This window comes from Neoarius graeffei, chromosome 8 (genome assembly GCF_027579695.1).
Source record: "Neoarius graeffei isolate fNeoGra1 chromosome 8, fNeoGra1.pri, whole genome shotgun sequence".
In the NCBI taxonomy this organism is placed as follows: Eukaryota; Metazoa; Chordata; class Actinopteri; order Siluriformes; family Ariidae; genus Neoarius; species Neoarius graeffei.
In genome coordinates this window covers 23044314-23062353 of record NC_083576.1, presented here as the reverse complement: position 1 = coordinate 23062353, position 18040 = coordinate 23044314, and the positions used below count along the sequence as shown (strand labels likewise).

The following is an 18040-nucleotide window of genomic DNA, read 5'->3' as shown; positions in this document are numbered from 1 at the left end:
TCAAAAAATGATCAGAGACTGAACTGGAAAAGAAAAAAACAGCAATGAAGAGGAGCGCTAAAAAGGAGTGTGGGTAAAGGTGAGAAAATAAGAGGAGGTAATGAAAGGGGGGAAAGTCAGGAAATACTTTTCTTGGGGCAAATTTGATCGGAAACGACGCTTTAAAATATAAACCAAATACACGCGATGGGTGTGGTAATATGGCGGCCAAATTGCTTCACTCGTCTCTACAGCGCGGATTGGACAATGAGCTCAGTGGGGCTATGCTTATTTTACATGTCTATACACTAACTAGGCGTCCTACGTAGGGAACAAGTGCACACATTTTGCGGAAGCGTGACTGTCCATGACCTTCCTGATGTGAAGCACGTCCCGGTTTCTTGAGCCGCTCCTGTCTTCTGAGATGCTGCAGGATAGGAGATGGCAAAGAATTCAAGATAAACGGCTTCTCTGATTTTTGGTTAGTATTTAACTGTTTTTCTGTTGTTTCGGTAGAGTGGTTTAAATGAATATTAGGACTTCCGGTAAAGAGTTTCATTCAGATGTAGCATGTTAGCATTTAGCATGTTAGCTCGTTCAGCAGCAGGAAGTAAACGTGAGGAACCGCACGCGAGCGAAGTTCAGTTAGCTTTGATTAGCGATTAAAGCGCCCTTGTTTCAGTTTAGTTGATGTGTTGTTGTGTCTTATTGATAAACTGATATTTGTTAAATAAGAAAACAACTGAAATTTTTATCTGTGATACAGAACCGCATCAGTCTCTTGGTGTGGCTGGAGAAGCGAGGACCATTAATGAGAGTGACCCAAAACCATAAAGAACTGGATCTGCGTGCAACAAAAAGTTTTACTGTAATATTCGGGAGAGAGAAAGAAAGAAAGAAATGGGGGTTATACAGTGTTTGGATAGACAGAAATGAGGAATGATTGAAAGCAAGAGGAAGAAAAAAATGAAATAGATAAGGAAGCTACAAGCCCAGTTCCAGAGAAAGTTGGGCCATTGTAAAAAACAAATAAAAACAGAGGGCGATCATTTGCAAATCATGGAAACCATATATCTCACTGAAATTAATACAAATACAACATCAAATGTTGACAATTAATTTTGGAAAAAAATATAAGCTAACTTTGAATTTGATGCCAGCAACATGGTTCAAAAAAAAAAAAAGTTGGGACAGGAGCATGATTACCACTCAGTCAGTGCGTTTACATGCACATAGAGAAAATCGAATTTCTGCCGTAGCTCGACTGAAATCGAAGTTCTAAATGCCATGCACTACGTTTACATGCACATAGAGAGAATCGAATTTCTGCCGTTGCTCGACTGAAATCGAAGTTCAAAATGCCATGTATACACCTTAATTCGGCTGAAATTGAACCGAACTTGATTTCTCGGAATCGAGCTACACGACCTAGTTTATGCGATTTCTGCCGAGCTACTTTGTGCATGTATACCCTATCGAGCTACTTCCGGAAGTGACGAGTGACGAGACCACAAGCGGGAAACACAACAGCCTCGGTCGGCATGACAACGGCATGAATCTTTTCTTTTTGTGGCATTGTTTGCACTGGTAAAATTTAGCTCACTTACTGTATCACCAAATACATCTGTACAGCTGTTGCATAGCTGTGAACTGTGTACATAAACAAGTCTTTGTATTTGTGTGTGTGTATGTGTGTATATATATATATATATATATATATATATATATATATATATATATATTAGTGTCCAACATCTGAAGAATGTCAATAAAAACAAAACAATTGAACTTTTTGTGTTTATTAAGACATAAGTTAAATTGTAAGCAAAAAAAATATTTTTTTTGTAAGCAAAAAATGGACTTTAGAAAAATATTATTGTGCAAAATAAGTTGTCTTACAAAACAGTGGTCTGCGCCGGACAGTTTGTAGCCATAGTCTGTTAGAGCAAGCCGAACAGCTTGAACACGGAACTCTAGTGTTGCCAGATTGGGGGTTTTAAGTGCATTCTAGCGGATTTGAACATGTTTTGGGCTGGAAAACGTCAGCAGTATCTGGCAACACTATAGCTCTTCTTCATGACGACAACCGGAAGTGTACCAACACGATGGGGCGTGTAGCGCCACGTGTGGCTCGGGTGCACAATGCACCTTGCACAATAGCCCGATTTCACTTGTGCATGTAGGATTGGATTTCTCTGGCACCCCTGCTGGGACCCTTTGCTCGATTACCAACAGCAGCTCGATTTGGACGTGCATGTAAACGTACTGATAGAGAGAATCGAATTTCTGCCGTTTCTCGACTGAAATCGAAGTTCAAAATGCCATGTATACACCTTAATTCGGCTGAAATTGAACCGAACTTGATTTCTCGGAATCGAGCTACACGACCTAGTTTATGCGATTTCTGCCGAGCTACTTTGTGCATGTATACGCTATCGAGCTAGTTGTCAAGCTACTTCCGGAAGTGACGAGTGACGAGACCACAAGCGGGAAACACAACAGCCTCGGTCGGCATGACAACAGTAGTAGCGAGCAGCAGAAGAGGTCAGGAGGAACAAACGAAGAAGAGAAAATGGCGATGTAGAGCTCTCTGAAGTGTGGGTGGAGCACAGAGGATGGCAGGACAAAGCTTCTGGTACTAATAGGCTTTTTATTGTCAGACTTTTCAGTTTAACAGCCTACTTTTAATTCTTGAGACACACACGCGTGCGCGCTGTGTTCTAGTCCCGGGATGAGCTCTGCTCTCCCTCTGCCTCCTTAAATAGGGCGCGGTTACTGGGAAGACACACAAACACAGGTTAATTACCGTCAGGTGACGTGATTCTTCCACTCCCCTTCCCTGGCTCCGCCCTCCTGTCACAGACCGGCGCTTGACCACGCCCCCACTGCCACAGGCAAGCAGAAACGTGCACTTCTGGAGCAATGAGGAGACAGACTTCATGCTCATTCAGCTTAAGGAGTTGAATATATTAAAATTCATGGACGGGAGAAAAACGCGCAATGGAGAACACGGAACTGATAACTTTGTTTACACTCTTGAATAGCTCTTCTTCATGACGACAACCGGAAGTGTACCAACACGATGGGGCGTGTAGCGCCACCTGTGGCTCGGGTGCACAATGCACCTCACACAATAGCCCGATTTCAGTTGTGTGCATGTAGGATTGGATTTCTCTGGCACCCTGCTGGGACCTTCAGCTCGATTACCGACAGCAGCTCGATTTGGATGTGCATGTAAATGTAGTCATGGATACACCTTAGCTCAGCTGAAATCGAAACGAACTGGATTTCTCGTAATCGAGCTACGCGACCTAGATTGTGCGATTGTAGCCGAGCTATTTAGTGCATGTAACCATAGATTTACATATGGCCCTTTCTTCACTAACCTTTTTCAGCTCACTTCAGCCCGACACGGCTCGCGTTTCGACTACCTCAGAGCAGCACGACTCAGCTCGCTTCAGCCCTGCTCAGCACCCAAAACTCACACGGTTTTGGAGTGGGGCTGAAGCGAGCCAAACCGAGCCGAGTGGGGCTAGGGGCGTGAGCAGACACTCCCCTGTGCACTGATTGGTGAGGAGGAGTGTCCTCACATGCCCACACATGCCCCGCAAGCACGCTGGGATCTGTAAACACCGTAAACCCGGAAGAAGAAGAATTACGAATTACGAGAATTTCTGAAGCCTTATGCGCCTCGCCTCATCTATACGCTCTTGCCAGTATCTGTTGGCGTTGTCGGTGACAACAAGCCACAGCACCAAGACCAGCAACACTAACGACTCCATGTCCTCCATGTTTATTGTTTACTATCCGGGTCGTGAGACTACCGCTTAAAAGGTCACTGATGTCACTGTTTGCGCCGCCTAACGACGTCATGTGACGTCCACCCACTTTCGCTAACTCCACCCAATGTGTCCACCCACTTCCAGCCAGCACGGTTCAGCGCGGTTGTAGTCGAAATGCAACTCCAACAGCCCTGCTCAGCCCGACTCAGCCCAACTCAGACGCGTTGGTAGCGGAAAAGCGGCAATAAAAGACTAGATTCCTCACCGCGTATTCCAGAACGTCCGCACAGGGCGGCCATCTTACCACAGACAAGGGGTATGAAGACTTGCGCAAGCACAGCCCAGCACTCACATTATGATTCACAGGAAATCAAAGTACTGACTTTGATGACAAGATGATGTGTGTGTCTGTTTTAATTGTAGATGTTTATATCAGTATGTTTAGTTTTATTTTAACTGCACATTGGAGCCTAGTCAAATGAAATTTCAATCTTCTGTGCTAACATATATTGACTTTGACATGATAATCAGCTTTGAATGTTCTGTTTGTAAATGTAAAGATATCTTTTTATCCTTGGAAGTATAACCACGTGATTAATTAAATTTTTTTTTTTTTGTCACAAACTACCGTGAGTCGCTGTCACTGTTTTATACTATTACTTACTCGGGCAGTGCATTTGTTATTATGCTATGATGTGAGTTTACATTTGTTATTATGCTATGATGTGAGTGCATTAGGTTTTTGAGGTGGATGAAGTATTTCTGAAGTTTCAGAAGTGAGTAAGCTGTTTATTTAACTTTAGCTTCCCCTACGGCCCTATCACATGAAAAAATATTTTCACTAAAAATTGGAAATAAATTGTATGGCTATTTGTCCTAAGGCCGCAGTTATCCATAAGTATGCAGTGTTGGGCTTCTCACAGCATAGGAATTTCAGCATGCATCCTGTCTTACAGTCTGTAGTATACTGAAATATTTTCGCCAAGCTATGCATATTTTTTAAAACATAAAATGATTATTCATCATTAATATCATAAATACATACATCCGTTTTTTTTTTTTGTTTTTTTTTTTATATATAACAAACCAAACCGTTTGAATATCGATTGAAATTTGAGGAAGTTACGGTTATCTGAAAAGTACATATCGCTACCAACACACTGTAATGGGTAAGCCAGCTGTCTGAGGTAAGATGGCCGCCATGTGCGGACATTCGACTTCGTTGACGGGGACGAGGCATCTAGTCTTCTATGTAAATCTATGCATGTAACCCTATCGAGCTACTTACTTCCCTTCTGGAAGTGACGAGTGACGAGACCACAAGCAGGAAACACAACAGCCTCAGTCGGCATGACAACAGTAGTAGTAGTAGCGAGCAGCAGAAGAGGTCAGGAGGAACAAGGAGACAAAAAACAAAAACAATTGAACTTTTTGTGTGTTTATTAAGACATAAGTTAAATTGTAAGCAAAAAATGGACTTTAGAAAAATATACAATTGTGCAAAATAAGGCCGAATCCCATTTCACCCCTTGGACCAACCCCTTGGCCCTTCCCCTCCATTTTGCGCGTTCACGTGAAGGGGTAGGGGTATCCCAATCCCAGTTAACGCGGAGGGGTAGGGGAAGGGGTAGGGCTTCTGTACCCCTCCAAACGGAGATTTTCCTGGAGCAGACTCCGAACGAAGGGGTTTGAGTGATTTCCCACAATGCCATGCGGATTTCGGCGAGATTTCATGCGGATTTCATAAAGATGGCGGCTCCCGCGGCGAAAGATTGTCATAAATGTATTTTCTCCATTATTTACGTGTTTTAAGTTGTTATCCAGAGGAAACACGCCGCTTGAGTCGCTTTCGAGCTGAGAATGAGCAGCGATTTCTGAAATCCAAGCTGCTGCTAAAAAGCTTTGGGAGTGAGTATTGTTTTCGATTGCTTTACTGCGTACGTTTTGTTCTGTTATTCTCGCTTTTATTGTTTACATGAGTGTTCTGACACCTCATTCTGTCGGATGTGGTGCACGAAGCGCCAAAGATATCCCATTCAGTGGTGTTAGTTAACAAATCACACCCTGCCAGCAGAGATTTCTGGCTCTGACTGTAGCGGCTGGTCGCAGCCAATGACGCATTTGGTTGCGTTTTGCTAACGTAAACGCTGACGGAGGTACGCGATGACGTATGCGATTGTTGAAGGGCTATCCCAATACGTAAGGGTTGAATTTCAAGCCCTATCCCTTGTAGCTCAGTTTCAAGGGGAAGGGCCAAGGGGAAGGCGGAGGGAAAGGGGGAGGGGTAGGGGTAGAAATTAGAATTGGGATTGGGCCTAAGTTGTCTTACAAAACAGTGGTCTGCGCAGGACAGTTTGTAGCCAATAGGTGGCAATGACATGTGGTGTGAATGTAAACTGGAAATCACTCCTCTTCTTCATGACGACAACCGGAAGTGTACCAGCGCGATGGGGCGTGTAGCGCCACCTGTGGCTCCGGTGCACAATGTACCTCACACAATAGCTCGATTTCCTTGTATGCATGTAGGATTGGATTTCTCTGGCACCCCTGCTGGGACCCTTAGCTCGATTACTGACAGCAGCTCGATTTGGATGTGCATGTAAACGCACCGACTGTGATTTATCATCTCTACTTCACACTGTTTGGGAACTGAGGAGACCAGTTGCTGTAGTTTCGAAAGTGAAATTTTCTCCCATTCTTGCCTGATGTACAATTTTTCAATTGATGAACAGTTCAGGTCTCCTTTGTCGTATTTTGCGCTTCATAATGCACCAGATGTTTTCAATAACAGACAGGTCTGGACTGCAGGCAGGCCAGTTTAGCACCTGGACTCTTTTGACAGAGCCATGCAGTTGTAATACGTCCAGAATGTGGTTTGGCATTGTCTTGCTGAAATAAGCAAGGCCTTCTCTGAAAAAGATGTCAGAATGTTGCTCCAAAACATCTATATATCATTCATCTTAATGGGTGAATCTGGTGCCTTCCCAGATGCACAAGCTACCCATGCCATGTGCACTAATTAATGTCATTTAGCAGACGCTTTTATCCAGAGCAGCCTGGGGAGCAGTTGGGGGTTAGGTGTTTTGCTCAAAGGCACTTCAGCCGTTCCTGCTGGTCTAGGGACTTGAACTGGTGACCTTTTGGTCCCAAAGTTGCTTTTCTAACCATTAGGCAATGGCTTCCTCATAACTATGCGCCGATGATAAGCCAGATGGTCCCGCTCTTCTTTTTCCACCAGAGGACATGGTGTCCGTGACTTCCAAAAAGAATTCCAAATTTTGATTTGTCAGACCTTGGGACAGTTTTCCACTTCGCTTCAGTCCATCGTAAAAGATCTCGAGCCCAGAGAAGGTGGCGGTGTTTCTGGATATTGTTGATATCTGGTTTTATCTTGCATTTGTGGATGCAGTAATGAGCTGTTTTTACAGACAGTGGTTTTCTGAAGTATTCCTGAGCCCATACAGTGATTTCCACTTCGTCTGCTTTTAATGCAGTGTCCCCTGAGGGCCTGAAGATCACAGGCATCCAGTGTTGTTTATTGGCCTTGCCCCTTGTGTTTGGAGATTTATTTGGATTCTCTGACTCTCTTTTAATGATATTATGTACCATGGGTGATGTGATCCCCAAATTCTGCGCAATTTTACATTGAGGGATGTTATTCTTAAACTGCTAAAATATTTGTTCGTGCAGTCTTTCACAGAGTAATGAACCCTTCCCCATCTTTACTTGCTGGCACTAAATTCAAAGTGAACATGTATTTTTAAAAAAATCTCTCTCTCTTTTGACATTGGATATGTTGTTTTCATCCAATTTTCAAAGAAATACAAGTTTCCATGATTTGCAAATCATCACATTTTGTTTTTATTTATGTTTTATGCCAGATTTTTTTGGAATTGAGATTTTATATATATATAGGGCCGCTGACAGCTTTGGCTGGGCCCGGGACAAAATGCTCTGAATGCCCGCCCCCCCGGGCCAACCCACACACACCCCTCTCTTATCCCCAGTGTTGGGCACATTACTTTCAAAAAGTAATTAGTTATAGTTACTAGTTACTTTTCCCAAAAAGTAACTGAGTTAGTAACGGAGTTACTTTGTCATAAAAGTAACTAATTACCAGGGAAAGTAATTATTCCGTTACATTTTGTTCCCCCTCAAAAAAAATCAAATTCAATTAGTGTAATCATAATAAAAGTGCATGTTAAATGTGTTTAATGACTGAAATGGACACTTAACAGAACCAATTAGTAACGTTATCTACACTATATTAATATTTTTGTGGGACAATGTGAGATGAGACATCTATCAAATTTAATATATTTTTGTAGTTATTAAAATTGTTACTAATTACTGGCCACTGACGAGGACAAACGCTTTGTTCCTCGACATAATGTGCATTGCACGTAGATGTTTTTGCCTTTTATTTCAAGTAATGAAAAGTAATGGCTGTATTTCCAATGTGAAAGCGCAGTGCTGGGCTGACCGCTCGCCATCGCTGTGTCTTCTGATTGAAAGTGTGCGCAGTAGTGCAGTAGGCGTGGCCTACTATGCATGTTGTCCAAATCTACTCTGATTGGCTTATGCCGTTGTCTCGCATCTCCCCGCCCCACACTAAAGCAGAGTAAAGAAAGGCTGAACGAGCAGCGTGCCAGATGAGAACAGCTTTAATAAAGTAATGCATTGTATTTTATTGTAAGTAACGGGAACGGCGTTATAACGATGTAAAAAGTAATTAGATTACTCGTTACTAAAAAAAGTAACGGCGTTTATTTCTAACGCCGTTATTCCCATCACTGCTTATCCCAGTCTCTACTCACTCCAACCCTTAAAATGACAGGTATTCAAAAACCATTCAACCGGTCAACAACCATTTCATTTTAGCATTTCAACATTTTTACAGTTTTAACATTAACATTTCCTTAGTCTGCAACTATTCAGGTGCGAAATGCAATGCGCCGGACTTCTGTTGTGCGTGCGTGCGTACTGTGGCACGCACGCTGATTGTCGAAGCGCTATGATCGAACGATGTCGTTTTTTCCCCTTAATCAAAGAGTCAGACGAAACCATTTTTGCATTAGGGGTGGTAGGGGGTTCTTGACGCCTTTTTCAAAGACAATAAAGGCAAAAGATCTAGAAATCATTTATTGAATGCAAATATAGCACATTTGTCCCCCAAATCAACACATTTTGAAATTAAATAAAATAATCGCAACTTCATGAGGGCCCAGTTCTGGGCCCGGGACAACATACCCGTTTGTCCCCCCCCCTGTCGGCGGGCATGTATGTATGTGTGTGTGTGTGTGTGTGTATATTTTATATATATATATATATATATATATATATATATATATATATATATATATATATAATATAAAGGGCTGTCGAAGTTAACGCATTAATGCGATCTCAATTTATCGCGATTTAAAAAAATAGTGCCGTTAACGCAAATTCTAATTTGGCCCTGCGAGTCACCCCTAGTTCATTTTGAGGCTTGTCGCGCGCTGCTTCAATAAGAGTAAGTGTGAGTGATGGAGAAAGGTCTGTTAAACGGGAAGTTTCGTTTTAAAAGAAGTGTGATTGAGTTGGTTTTGGTATGCACTTTGCAGTTCTAAAATCCTGTTGTAAAGTGAGATGTCCGTATGCTGTAGCACTGTGATATGACACTAAATGTCTTTATTGAAGTCCAACTGCAATTTATTTTTGTTTGCACAGCACTGCGAAGTCCTATAGACTGTGACTAAATACAACTCCAGCACAATTGAAGTTTTATTTCATTTTCATTTCCTTTTGTCACACACGTCTGAACTGAGACACAGTAGTATGTGACTACATGTTTTCTATTTGAGACTACAGCTCCCTAATCCATCACAAAATCCAATTTTGTGTTTTGTATGTTCAGTACTGCCGAATATGTGAGTGAATAAACTCCCTTACCATTTTCTCTTGTCCCAGCAGTTTTTAACAAGTACTTTTAGCATAAAATGTGTTCACCATTTTAATTGTAACATTTCACTTTAAAAGCCTTATTCATTTACATAGATTTAAAAAAAATGCGATTAATCGCGATTAACTATATGAAATTCTGAGATTAATCGCGATTAAATTTTTAAATCGTTTGACTATATATATATATATATATATCTCATCTCATCTCATTATCTCTAGCCGCTCCATCCTTCTACAGGGTCGCAGGCAAGCTGGAGCCTATCCCAGCTGACTATGGGCGAAAGGCGGGGTACACCCTGGACAAGTCGCCAGGTCATCACAGGGCTGACACATAGACACAGACAACCATTCACACTCACATTCACACCTACGGTCAATTTAGAGTCACCAGTTAACCTAACCTGCATGTCTTTGGACTGTGGGGGAAACCGGAGCACCCGGAGGAAACCCACGCGGACACGGGGAGAACATGCAAACTCCACACAGAGGGGCCCTCGCCGGCCCCGGGGCTCGAACCCAGGACCTTCTTGCTGTGAGGCGACAGCGCTAACCACTACACCACCGTGCCGCCCCATATATATATATATATATATATATATATATATATATATATATATATATATGAGAGACAGATAAATAGATGAGTGACTAGACATGTAACGATAAATCGCGATACAAATGTAGGACTCCTCGAATCGATGAAATAAAAGGAAGGCTGCATAGTCTGTTTTTCCTAGCTGTAATTGCGTTGTTTAGACAGCAGAGGGCGAAATAACGCCAACTTGAGGGAATATACCTGACGTCACCGTAGGCGGAAGTGACGCATCGCTAACACACAGCTCTGTGAAAACACAGCAAAGTAGATCTTAGATGAGAGAGCGCTGTGATGGAGGGAACAAGGAGTCAGTGCTGTATTTTTACAGACTGATGGAAGCTCAAGAAAAGAGAAGCAAATGTAGGTAGTATGTTCATAAGTTTATTCAGAAAAGGCCTATTTGTTATTAACTTTTAATTTTTAATAAAAGGAATATTTTAGTTAATAGATTATATTTTGCTCCAACCTTTTCTAATGTAGGTAAATACTGTTGGTTATTAAGAAAATGAAGCATTCTTTTTTTCTTTAAGAAAAGGAATATTTAAGTTGAGAATAGGAAAAATAAATGTGCTTTTTGATGATATAATTTTCTTCACTTAATATTTTTTCTGGAATATATATCTTGTGAAAATTGAATTGTGAACCCATGATTGTGAATCAAATCATGAATTGAGTGAATCGTTATATGCGAGAGAGAGAGAGAGACTGCAGCAGTGATAGAGTTACAGTGGTGCTTGAAAGTTTGTGAATCCGTTAGAATTTTCTATATTTCTGCATAAATATGACCTACAACATATTTATTATGATACATTTCTGATGTTATGCATTTCAGTTGTAACAGACTTCATTTACATTTTTTTTTTTTCCCCTCATTACAGCTTTTTGCCAAAGCCACTTTCCTGGGAACAATGGTGAAGTATTTTAACTGTGCAGGCTTTCTTAAAGGCACATGGGACCAAGTTTCTCAAGCATTCTGGGAAAGATACCCAAATCCTTACAGGTAAAAACAAATTTAAAGGAAAGTATGCTTTTTTTTTTTTTTTTTTTTTTTTAATTAAATGATAACCCAAATGAGAAAGCAAAGTTAATGTTTAAACTGATGTTGACTTTCTGGCAAATCTCATTCAACATCATTGGCTATTCACAGAGAACATCAACTGTTGAGCTTTAAAGGAGAACTGAAGGCAAATTTTATTATCATTTTATTTCTCTCATTTTATTAAATGAGTGCATTTTTGATAGCTATTTTGTCACTGCTATAGACCCTTTTCAGTCACGTGACCTTCGTAAACGCGACCGCCATTTTGGACATGTAGTGGACTTCGGCTCGAATCAGTTTGAATGCGAGGAAGGCGACAAACGAAAAACATAAAAGAAAAAGGAGCGAGATGCAGAAAACACCTTCACTATCCAGCGACGTAGGGCATTTACAGGGCGAGCAGAGGGAGAGGTATTTGCAAAAATTGAGGTTAGCAGGCTTAGAGAACGACGTTTACCTGCTTCCACCAGGATTGTTCACTGACGTACAGAAGTACACGAAGCCCTCGTCTTTACCTGACTTCGGCCCACGTGATCTGTATACCTATGTCGTTAAAAACCCATCGCCATACACATACACGCCAACGTCCGAGGTTCTGGAGCGCGCTCCGGCTTGCTCCCCCTCAAATTAAGCAGCGCGCTCCGGCTTGCTCCCGGAGTGCTCCGCCCGAGGTTCCGGAGTGCGCTCCGGCCGAGGTTCCCCTCAAATTAAGCAGCGCGCTCTGGCCTGCTCCGGCCGAGGTTCCGGAGCGCGCTCCGGCCGAGGTTCCCCTCAAATTAAGCAGCGCGCTCCGGCTTGCTCCGGAGCAAGCCGGAGCGCGCTGCTTAATTTGAGGGGGAGCAAGCCGGAGTGCGCTGCTTAATTTGAGGGGGAGCAAGCCGGAGTGCGCTGCTTAATTTGAGGGGGAGCAAGCCGGAGCGCGCTGCTTAATTTGAGGGGGAGCAAGCCGGAGCGCACTCTGGAACCTCGGACGTTGGCTCCGGCAGCTATTTATACTGGATCCGGTGTAAATAGCTGCCGGATCATAATTACAGTAAACTAGTAAATACAGTAAAGGAAAAACTTGAGACTGAAAGGTTTTAAGTCATCCAAATGACTGAACGTAAACATTGCTACAGTAACATACCAGCTACTTGTTGACATTAGCTAGTCAACAATAGCTACTACAGAAGAACAAAGAGGTTACAATGGGTTATTTTAACCTATTTGGTTACACACTCGCTGCCACAGAATGTTAACAGCAATGTAATGCCTTTTCTGGCTAATTTTATTCGTCTTACCTCCAACAAAGTGGTCACTATACAAGCGTTGGTATGCCGAGGGCTGCCAATCTTTCCTGTTAATGGCCGCTATCCATCTTCTCCGTTGGGATCCGATAAAATGATAAACCTTGCCTTGTTTGTTGATTGTTACTACATCTAGGTGCGCAACAATATAGTGGCATGATGGAAGTCTTGCTGAAAGTAAAAACTTTCTTTGCTGCCGTTCCTCAATGTTGGCTGTGGTAAACTACTGGTAGTACATGTCCAAAATGGCGGCCGCGTTTGTCGTGACGTCACGTGAAAAGGGTCCATAGCAAGTTGATTGTTTTGAAATATGCTATGTAATATATCAGTCCGTATGCCAAAGCGACGAGATTCGTTGAGACCTGTGCGAGACATCGTAGGACGGAAGCGGAAATTAAAGTGACCGACATCAGTCCAACGTTGTCAAAAGACGCGCGCGCCCTCTTTCGAATGCTGATGTAATCAAGCCGGACGTTTTGTATGTTTTGATAGCAATCAGGAAAGTTTGAAAAAAGTAGGCAGTAATCGTCATTTAAGCTCGTTTTTGTGCAATATTTTGTTTGGAAAACAGTTTTCAAAATGGCGACGCTGACACTTCACGTTTCGAAGTCTCGCACAAGTCTCGTGAAGCTCGCGCGGATAAGCGACACTTGCCGTGGACTAAATGAACTAAATTCGACATGGCTAAAAACCGAATAGGCCGATAAGTATAATATTTAATTGCAATTATTTGCCAATACGAGTCACGATATAAGGTTACTAAAACCGAAAACGTAATTGAAGAACACGTTAATTAAGAAATAAAGCAAGTTTAAAAATGACTTCAGTTCTCCTTTAAAAACTACACTTGATTCAACTAAGCACGTTAAAGGAAAAGTCCACCCTGAAACACATTAAATGTGTTTGTATAGAAATATTTGTGATTTATGTGGTGATTCTAGATCTAATTTGTTGTGTGGTTCTGCAGTTTTGTGAGTGCTGAGCTGATGTTACAGGGGGACATTAGTCATGGAGTTAAAAGGGTTAACAAAAGGGATAATGGTCTGAAAGCATACCATTTTCCAGCAGTGTTAATGAGATGACGGTGGTGACAGCATGAAAATGGAACCTTAGCTGTTTGAGCAGAGCGTATAGATGAGAACGCGAGAGAGCTGATCAGACTTAAAGTGCATATCCTGGATCAAATTCGGGGATTTTTTTTTTTTTTTTATATGAAAGTATGTCCCTTTACACACTCATCCAGAAGGGTAATTTTGCACAAGGCCATCTGTCTACAGCAGAAAAAAATAAAACACGTCTGGGAAAAATCCCAAGGGAGTCTGGAGCCAGATTCGTGACGTCACCTGTGGAAGCGCCAGCAGGCTGTGAGAGCTTGCACGGTTTCAGTGCACAGCCTGTGTAGACCAAGTTTAGCAGCTAGCGATTTTGCATTGAAATATGGAATTGTCACTTGAGCGCAATGTTATTTCACCTTTGGATGAAGAATGTAATGTTGCTACACCGTCCTACAATACGTCTGTTAACCATTTTAATAATTACGTGATAACGTTGAAGAAATTTGCAGAAAACCACCAGATTGTTTTCTCATAAACAAACCAGCGCTGACGTAGGATTCAGAAGGAGGCGTCCCGCACGCAACATCACGAAAATCAGTCAGTGCGTTTACATGCACATAGAGAAAATCGAATTTCTGCCGTAGCTCGACTGAAATCGAAGTTCTAAATGCCATGGATACACCTTAGCTCGGCTGAAATCGAAACGAACTGGATTTCTCGTAATCGAGCTACGCGACCTAGATTATGCGATTGTAGCCGAGCTACTTAGTGCATGTAACCCTATTGAGCTACGTAGTTGAGCTACTTACTTCCCTTCCGGAAGTGACGAGTGATGAGACCACAAGCGGGAAACGCAACAGCCTCGGTCGGCATGACAACAGTAGTAGTAGCGAGCAGCAGAAGAGGTCAGGAGGAGGAGACAAAAAACAATTGAACTTTGTGTGTTTATTAAGACATAAGTTAAATTGTAAGCAAAAAATGGACTTTAGAAAAATATACAATTGTGCAAAATAAGTTGTCTTACAAAACAGTGGTCTGCGCAGGACAGTTTGTAGCCAACAGGTGGCAATGACGTGTGGTGTGAATGTAAACTGGAAATCACTCCTCTTCTTCATGACGACAGCCGGAAGTGTACCAACACGATGGGGCGTGTAGCGCCACCTGTGGCTCGGGTGCACAATGTACCTCACACAATAGCTCGATTTCCTTGTGTGCATGTAGGATTGGATTTCTCTGGCACCCCTGCTGGGACCCTTTGCTCGATTACCGACAGTAGCTCGATTTGGATGTGCATGTAAACGCACTGAGTGTTTCCCGGGGAGTCCAAATGCCAAGTTTTTTCAGAGGTGGACCAATTCAGTTCAAATGGCTTGATTTCAACTGAATTTTTCTGGTATTGCACAAGGCAAAAAAAAATTTGCACAAAATGTGACAGATATTTGACCAAAGTTTTTAATATAAAATAGGAGAATTACATTGGTCTTGCTCCTGAATTTACCCGTGATATGCACTTTAAAGACTAAAGCACTGCTGCATCCCTCTCTTTAGAGATGACGTAAGGGCTAAATTCTCCTGGCACTACTACCAGCAGATATTCAAACAGCATTGTGTGTAGTATAGGAAACTGTTATCCAAAGTGAAAATGGACCAATATCGCAATGAAAAAAAAGTTTATCGAAAAGAATTTCATTACCAAAACAATCTTGGTTGTAATTTGAAGAGTACATTTTAAACATAAAGCTCAATGTGTGTGGTGTTAAGGGTAGATTTTTCCTTTAGTCAAGATAAGGTGTCGTGTGTCGTTCCCCTCCATACTGAGTGGCAGATATTTCTGATAAGCTTTGGAGTTCCAAGTAATACAACCCCGATTCCAAAAAAGTTGGGACAAAGAACAAATTGTAAATAAAAATGGAATGCAATGATGTGGACGTTTCAAAATTCCATATTTTATTCAGAATAGAACATAGATGACATATCAAATGTTTAAACTGAGAAAATGTATCATTTAAAGAGAAAAATTAGGTGATTTTAAATTTCATGACAACAACACATCTCAAAGTTGGGACAAGGCTATGTTTACCGCTGTGTGAGATCCCCTTTTCTCTTTACAACAGTCTGTAAACGTCTGGGGACTGAGGAGACAAGTTGCTCAAGTTTAGGGATAGGAATGTTAACCCATTCTTGTCTAATGTAGGATTCTAGTGGCTCAACTGTCTTGGGTCTTTTTTGTCGTATCTTCCGTTTTATGATGCGCCAAATGTCTTCTATGGGTGAAAGATCTGGACTGCAGGCTGGCCAGTTCAGTACCCGGACCCTTCTTCTACGCAGCCATGATGCTGTAATTGATGCAGTATGTGGTTTGGCATTGTCATGTTGGAAAATGCAAGGTCTTCCCTGAAAGAGACGTCGTCTGGATGGGAGCATATGTTGCTCTAGAACCTGGATATACCTTTCAGCATTGATGGTGTCTTTCCAGATGTGTAAGCTGCCCATGCCACACGCACTAATGCAACCCCATACCATCAGAGATGCAGGCTTCTGAACTGAGCGCTGATAACAACTTGGGTCGTCCTTCTCCTCTTTAGTCCGAATGACACGGCGTCCCTGATTTCCATAAAGAACTTCAAATTTTGATTCGTCTGACCACAGAACAGTTTTCCACTTTGCCACAGTCCATTTTAAATGAGCCTTGGCCCAGAGAAGACGTCTGCGCTTCTGGATCATGTTTAGATACGGCTTCTTCTTTGAACTATAGAGTTTTAGCTGGCAACGGCGGATGGCACGGTGAATTGTGTTCACAGATAATGTTCTCTGGAAATATTCCTGAGCCCATTTTGTGATTTCCAATACAGAAGCATGCCTGTATGTGATGCAGTGCCGTCTAAGGGCCCGAAGATCACGGGCACCCAGTATGGTTTTCCGGCCTTGACCCTTACACACAGATTCTTCCAGATTCTCTGAATCTTTTGATGATATTATGCACTGTAGATGATGATATGTTCAAACTCTTTGCAATTTTACACTGTCGAACTCCTTTCTGATATTGCTCCACTATTTGTCGGCGCAGAATTAGGGGGATTGGTGATCCTCTTCCCATCTTTACTTCTGAGAGCCGCTGCCACTCCAAGATGCTCTTTTTATACCCAGTCATGTTAATGACCTATTGCCAGTTGACCTAATGAGTTGCAATTTGGTCCTCCAGCTGTTCCTTTTTTTGTAGCTTTAACTTTTCCAGCCTCTTATTGCCCCTGTCCCAACTTTTTTGAGATGTGTTGCTGTCATGAAATTTCAAATGAGCCAATATTTGGCATGAAATTTTCAAAATGTCTCACTTTCGACATTTGATATGTTGTCTATGTTCTATTGTGAATACAATATCAGTTTTTGAGATTTGTAAATTATTGCATTCCGTTTTTATTTACAATTTGTACTTTGTCCCAACTTTTTTGGAATCGGGGTTCTACACTCATCTTTTCTGTAGTAATCATGTGCTGACGGAAGACATCATCTTTCGGGAGGTGACTCCTGATAATCGCCTCCTTTCCCGACGACTCTTGACCAAAACCAGCCGAGCACCACGCTGGGCAGAAACGTTTTTGCCCAGCCACATGGCACGCAAGGCGTATATCATTGAGGACTCTGTCGTGGATCCCCAGAAAAGGACCATGGTCACTTTCACCTGGAACATCAGCCATGCACGTTTCATGGTGAGAGATGAGTCTGATTTGTGTCAGTTAAACGCTTCTCCTGATGCTGCAGGTGTCACTGATGCACAATTGCGATGACTCCGTGATGAAATTAGCATTTTCCCTATTTCCTCATTTCTGGTCAATTTGTCAGTGGTTCTGTTTGAATTATGAATTTTTTTTAATTTGCACCATGTGTGTCCGACTTAACTTGTACAGAATCTAGCAAGTTTGTGTAGTACCCTTTAGGGTGACTAACCCTGATGTTTTACCTTTTATTATTCCTCCGTTTTTACTAGTATAGTCAGTCACATACAGATAAATAGGTTTTGAAGCTGAATAGATGACTTGCAACCACGTGATCAAAATGTGCTACGTCACGAGCGTCCGCCATGATGGTGGATCTACAAAGCAACTAGGATGGCAGCCGCTGAAAGCGTGTCTGTAAACAATGCTGAATTTTCTCCGTATTACCACGATTCGAACGGTCGAGTGAAGATTCGATACAAAGAGAAGATAGATATGTGTGGTTTTGACCCATATTATTTTAAAAAGTCAGACTTTTCTGAAGATAAGACACTTCTACTGACCATCGAGTACCCTGGTATCATGTTCTATCTGGTTTGGCTGCCAAAGAATCAAGTCCGACCTTGGACGAAACGCAGCCCGTTT

General features: G+C 42.1%; 1 protein-coding gene across 1 annotated transcript in view; it reads left to right on the top strand.

The window, feature by feature from the left end:
- Positions 1 to 329: 329 nt before the first annotated feature.
- prelid1a (PRELI domain containing 1a) overlaps positions 330 to 18040 on the top strand; it is a 28793-nt gene continuing 11082 nt past the window's right edge. The window contains exons 1-3 of the mRNA XM_060927440.1: positions 330 to 460; positions 11181 to 11302; positions 17164 to 17389. Of these exons, the coding sequence (XP_060783423.1) occupies positions 11211 to 11302; positions 17164 to 17389 (318 nt within the window). The 5' untranslated portion in view covers positions 330 to 460; positions 11181 to 11210. The remainder of the gene's footprint in view (positions 461 to 11180; positions 11303 to 17163; positions 17390 to 18040) is intronic.